General features: G+C 43.4%; 1 protein-coding gene across 3 annotated transcripts in view; it reads right to left on the reverse strand.

Moving 5' to 3' along the window:
• LOC119308837 (nudix hydrolase 20, chloroplastic-like) overlaps positions 1-2,860 on the reverse strand; it is an 11,811-nt gene extending 8,951 nt beyond the window's left edge. For all 3 annotated transcript variants that reach the window (XR_005150322.1, XR_005150323.1, XM_037584999.1), the window contains exons 1-3: positions 2,539-2,860; positions 2,372-2,436; positions 1,286-1,466 (exon numbers count right to left, since the gene is read on the reverse strand). Coding sequence is in view for 1 of the 3 variants with exons in the window: in XM_037584999.1 (XP_037440896.1) it covers positions 1,286-1,466; positions 2,372-2,436; positions 2,539-2,796 (504 nt within the window). In the remaining 2 variants the exon portion in view is untranslated. The remainder of the gene's footprint in view (positions 1-1,285; positions 1,467-2,371; positions 2,437-2,538) is intronic.
• Positions 2,861-6,480: the final 3,620 nt, after the last annotated feature.

The following is a 6,480-nucleotide window of genomic DNA, read 5'->3' on the forward strand; positions in this document are numbered from 1 at the left end:
ATCTGCCCAGCAGGTAGAGGTCCGCCAGCGGTAGCTGTGGCGATTCCCCCGCTGGAGATGGGAGCACTGAAGGTGCTGTTGGCGAGACTTGTGTGTCGTACACCGGCATGGATTCTAATACTTATGATCTCATCGATCATATCTTTCCAATGTCAACTGCAAACACCTCTGATCTGAATTACATTACTTCTCAGGCAATTCTATTAACAAGAAATGCGTATGTCGATAGGATAACACAAAGTTGATTGTTCACAATTAGGGATGAAATGATATGTCATAGTTTTGATCGTGCAGAGGATGATCCTCACAAAATTAGTCAATTATCATTCTGATTATTTGAATTCGCTCACGCCTAATGGCTTGCCTCCGCATGTGCTCAAGCTGGAGGCGATTGTCTCGTGATCTTGCTACGACACCTGGATCCAACTAATGGTTTGTGTAACGGAACAATGTTCATAGCACGTGGTTCCAGAAAATTCTATAAATGTTAAAATCGTGTTGGGGCAACATCCTGGAAAGAGTCTTTCTACCTCGAATACCGTTGTGCCAATCAGATGATGAAATGTTACCTTTTAGGTTCAAGAGGAAGCTATTTCCTATCAGGCTATGCTTCGTTATGACCATAAATAAGGCACATGGCAAACAATACCGAATGTTGGAGTCTACCTCCCTGATCCCTTTCTCCCCATGGACAATTGTATGTCTCTTTATCAGACTATGCTTTGTTATGACCATAAATAAGGCACATGGCAAACAATACCGAATGGTGGGGTCTACCTCCCTGATCCCTTTTTCCCCATGGACAATTGTACGTCTCTTTATCTCAAGCTACATCCAGAAATAGTCTTTAAAGTACTTGTTGTGCTGGTAAAGGATGGTAGCTATTCCTGTTGGGACATTACCAAGAATATTGTGTACAAAGATGTACTCACATAATAGTTGTGTTATGCAGTGTGAAAGAAGATATTATTTCTAATATATGCTCGTGTTGGACGATAATCGGTTGAAGCAATTAAATGAACTATAAGTTTATATTCCCGATCTTACATTTATTTGTCACCATTCTTCAATATTTGGTTATGCTCGGTCTTTGCCTTCAGTACCCTTGTAAACAACACAAGTACACAACAACATCTATCTTGTCACAACACACGAGCACCTTACTAGTTTATCCACTTAGCTACACTAATGGAGTCATGAAGTTGTCTAAATTTGACTAAGTCGCAGATGTGCAATTTAGAATGAAGTTCATAGAATAATTCATATATACAATTCTGGCAAGTACCTCATTTCGTATACCAGGAATGAGTTCCCCTAGGCCTTTTATGACATCTCCGATGGCGATTGTTCGATCTTTTGGAGTCCTGAGCGATGAGTGGAGAGTCACATGCTCCACACTGTTCTTACCATTGTTGCCCGAGACAATGGTAAAAACATCAGGGAAGTCCCTCAGGTGTTCGGTAAAACTGAAATTAATACCACCAAGTTAAACATCTCATAGATCCTAAATCACAATGATGTGACTATGACCAGTATTTTCAATATCCTCATAGACTTCCACTTGGCCAATTCGAACACTCTTGGCTAAGAAATGCAAGCTCTATTCATCTTATCATGTTTAATCTATGATTGCTGTCTCTTCAAATGATTTACTTTATTAAAGAAATAAATAAACTAAGGTCCTGGGGGAAAATGAGTGTCTAAATATTATTAAACCCTGACATATTACTTCAACAACAAATCCTAAAACTAAGAGAAAGTGTATATGTACTGGGATATCATGCATTCCAGTGGAATCTCCATGACTATGATTTTAAATTAAACTGGAAAGTGATAAGATATTTCATAGAGTACTTTTACAATTTGCACTCCATATGGAATCAACTTTCCTGAAAATACCATATATGATAAAAGAATTGCACATAGTTGGCATCAAATTTTGGCAAATCACAGCAATTCATTCAGTATAAATAAACAGGGTCAAGAATCAGTTGTTGCAAATTGTAAACACCAATACCGATATGCTTACAGAAGGATTAACACCAATTTTCTTCTATATACACAAGGATTATACACCAACATGGAGTTAAGTCAACGAGAAGCTCCTCGCACAAATCAGAGGATGCTTATTTTGTTTGTAAACTTTTGCAGTTGTTTGCACTTTTCGGTGCAGAGGCCCGGAGGCCTTTATGAAAATAGAGGAGAACAAATCACAGGATTTGGGATAACACAAAATGGAACACGTGTATTATTGTTCAAATTGTCTGCAAGTGAGTGTTGCTCCACCATTGTTTCCTCGATAAATTTGTTCTCAGAGTAGATGTTACACAGAGAAAACTAAAGAGCAGATGTTTGATCCCGTTACACTCACCCCTTGTGGATGTATCCCACCACTTGATCCTCCACCATGAACTCCACAAACTCCCCCTTGTTACCCTGCAAAACCCAAACAAATCCGCGCATCCCACACCTGAGACAATTTCACATACACCCGCCAGCGCAGTTGTCAGAATAATAGAACGCAAAGGGGAAACCTACCATTCCTCGGTTGCAGATGTCGACCTTCCGGAAGTACCCCGAAAGGTCGGACTCATCGCCGACCCCGAATTCGCTGGCAACTCGGAGGGCGTCGGCCCACCCAAAGCCCGCCGCAGCAGCAGGGGGCGCGGAGGAAGAGGAGGCAGCGGTGCAGAACGGGAGGCGGCGGCGAGCGACGAGCTGGAGGTGAGCCGGGGAGCTCCGGCGGGCGACGGCGACGGCGGCGGCGGCGGAGAAGGAGGTGGCGATGGCGACCATTGGATAAATGCTGATTGTTGGTAATTTTAAGGGCCTAAGCGGGATTTCGTTTTTTTTAGTTGGAATTGTGGAAGAGAACGGCGATGGTGTGGATGGAAGTGGATCCTTTAACAAAGTCACCTGAGCTACATTTTCCTAACTTCCCTTCTTTACATTCATATAATTAAGACTAAAATGATTTGAATTAATTAGCAAATTACAAATCTATTTTATACATTTATATAAATTACATACAAACAAAATTATGGTGTAATAAAATTAGTTCTAAATTTATTTATATCAACAATAACTGTGTATAGTACTACCTCCGTCCGGGTTTATTGGGCCTCTTCGTATTTCGAGTCAGACTTTGACCATGTATAGACTACTAAAATATAAAGTATATTGTATAAAAAAATTACACTTCTGAAATTGCTTTTTTTTTGCGCAGATTCTGAAATTTTATTTGAAAGAGCTTTCCGACAATATAATTTTTATGACATATAGTTTACATTTTGTTAGTTAAATTTATAGGTCAAACTTTAGCACGAAATAAGAGGGGTCTAATAAACCCGAACGGAGGTTATACCTACTACAGTAGATAAATAAAGTGTTTGCTACAGCATCCATGACTTTCTTTCTCTATTTTATACTAGTTTGCACTGTAGCTCAGATGACTTATTTTATTCATGTTAGAGGATCCATTTCCGGTGTGGACGGACTCGCGGGCTCCTCTGCTAGCTGGACAAATGAATCGATGACGCGTCGCGCATTCAATGCGAGCTTATGGAGACAGGCCGCCTTCGTACGTCCAGGAGTAACGTGCGAAGACGGAGCCGTATAAAATACGGTAAATGCCTGACCAGGATTATGATGTTTCGGCTGGTACAGGTAGGTTGGCAGTGGCACTGTACGTAACGACGTCCATTTTGTGTGTCCGTCAGGCAGTAAAAGATTTTCATATACTGCTTAATTTGTACTTCCTTCGTTTCAAAAATGTAAGACGTTTTTTGACATCGTCATAGTATCAAAAACGTCTTACATTAGAGATAGAGGAAGTAAAATATTTTTTTATATCTGTTTATTCAAAACGTTTTATCTTCTAAATCGTGCGTTCAAATCTCGAACCGTCTTCATCATTGAATTCCTCGCGTCGAGATATTTAACACTAAATCCCATTTTGATAGGTTTTGATTAGTCTTTTTCCAAAAAAAACGATCGGAAAAAGTAGACGGAAAACCGAACCGGGAGCACGTTTTTTCCTTCCGAAAAAGGCACGGCCGGGCCTCTCATGGAAGAGAAAAAGATAAAACACTTTTTTTTCGTTTTTCAAAAGGCACGACCATGCCTCTCGCGAAAGAAAAAGCCAAAAAACACGTCTTTTTGTTTTTGAGAGGCACAGTTGTGTCTCTCGCGGAAGCAAAACTATGTCTCTCGCAAAAGCAAAAAAAAAAAGAGAAAACACATTATTTTTTTCGTTTCCGAGAAGCACGACCAAAACCGTGCCTCTCGCGGAAGGGAAAAAACGTAATTATTTTTCCGTTTCCGAGAGGCATGGTTGTGCCTCTCACAAAAGCAAAACCGTACCTCTCACGAAAGAAAATGAAACGCATTTTTTCGCGTAAAAAATGGGGAAAAAATATTCAAAAGCTAAGGAAGACCGATGAAAAACCGAAAAGTAAAAATTTCGAAAGAACCCGTTTAAAAAGCCAAAAAAACGTGTGAAAAAAAAAGAGCGCCCAGAGCGCAACACGTAGCGGCGGCTGAGAGCGTGATCGTTGTGAGGCTCCCGAAGAAGCGTTCGTCAACTAGTTGCTCTCTTGTTTGCATGGACAACCTTGTATTTTTGGTCATAACAACGCTAACAAGGACCATAAACACGTCAAGCACGCACATAATAACCATCCCTGTATGTACATTTGCTTATTTTTTTGGTGTTTTTTTCAATGTTGAAAATAATGGCAAAATTAAACTTTGTGTTGTTTGGCGCATCCAACTGCTACATACCAACATTCAGGATGAAAAATACGTGACATTTCCACATGCAAAAAATAAAATGAATTCAAATACCAACCGTTACCAGGAAAAAAAATCTCCTAATTTGTTTTTCCACCAGCAATATACGCCTGCTCCATTTCCCTTTGAAAATTTCATGTACGATCTTTCCACTAACACTAGCATTTACAACAAATGACGTGTTTTTTTAGTATATGCTACATCTTTTTCACTATTTAGACTTGCCTTCCCGCTCTCGGTGCCAAAAAAGACCGTAATTAAAATGTTCGCACGGTGCATAGTACCGTAAATTTCTCACTACTACAAAAACAATTACAAGCCTCCTAATTTTTATTATTTTTGGCGTGAAGGCATACTGAAGTTGCTAAAAACATTTTTGCTGGGGTAAATGATAAAACATGGCAGCTAATTCACCAGCAGTAGTTCAGCCCATTATTTGCAATTCACTCAAACACTCCCTCGCGCAGCCACATGTGCTGATATAAAACAAATTAAGGAAAGATGTTTTTTTTGCGTGGAAATTAAGGAAAGATGTTGTCATACCGGGAGCACATTAAGCACGACATTAGCCGTTCGAGCGGTGGCCCTGAGCATTATAATAAACTCTGCTGCTCCGGTGGACACCCAGACCATGGAACAGTCAATGCATGCCTCCATGCTGCATGCGAGGGATCCACTAGGATGAAACCAGAGTTGACGCATCCGACTAAATCCAGCATCGTCCAGTGTGCTGCAGTACATTCCTTAGGCCAGCTCCACGGTTTCAAACGGACGTCCGTTTTGTTCGGATTTTGTCCGTTTGGATAGAGCGATGGGGTCGTGTCCGGGTCTGTCCTTGGATGCGGTGGTCGTGCGCCCAGTGTGCGGCCGCATCCTTTTACCCCATCATGTTCGCCTTCTTTTTTCAAACAAGAACGTTTCAAATACCAGTGGCCGGCCTAGTTCACGCCAGCGGCCCTAGTTCACGCCCGGCAACAAAGCCAGCGGCCTACACGTCCTCGCCGGCAACACAGACAGCGGCCAACAACACAGCCAACCTTCAAAATGAATAGTTTTGTTCGCCGGCAACACAGCCAGCGGCCGGCAACACAGCCAGCCTTCAAAATGAATCAGGTTCTCGCCGGTACACAGCCAGCGGCCCCGCGGGCGGCACCCATGCCAGCCTCCAAAAAAGAACAGCCACGGCCTATCGGACGACCTAGTTCAGGTCGTCGGCGTCGAACATCTCCTTCTGCCTGGCCTCGAACCAGCTCCTCGTCTTCTCGCTCATCTTGGTCAAGTCCACGCTCATGATCGCAAGGGCGACCTCCTTCGCTTTGCTCGCCGAACCGAGAGCCGCTCCAGAGAAACCGGTCGGACGACAAATGCCAGCCATGAGAAAGGCGTGCGCTTTGCTGACGATGGCCTCCTTCTCCTCGACCTCGGCCTTGCGCCGCGCGGCCTCAATCGCAGCGCGGTCGGCGGCTCTCTTGGCCGCGACGAGGTTGTCCTTGGCGACCGCCCTCCGGCCCCTCCTCTTCGCCGATTCCGCGTCCAACTTGGCGATCTCCTCTGGCGTGCACTCCAACCGTGACTTCCTTGGCGCCTTGCCCTTCTTATTCTTGGCCATTCCGGGCGGGTCGATGGCCAGCCCCCGCGGAGTTCGGCTGGGCGTCGGCCATGGACGGGGAGAGGGAGTGGGATGGCGGG

Source organism: Triticum dicoccoides, chromosome 5B (assembly GCF_002162155.2).
Source record: "Triticum dicoccoides isolate Atlit2015 ecotype Zavitan chromosome 5B, WEW_v2.0, whole genome shotgun sequence".
In the NCBI taxonomy this organism is placed as follows: domain Eukaryota; kingdom Viridiplantae; phylum Streptophyta; class Magnoliopsida; order Poales; family Poaceae; genus Triticum; species Triticum dicoccoides.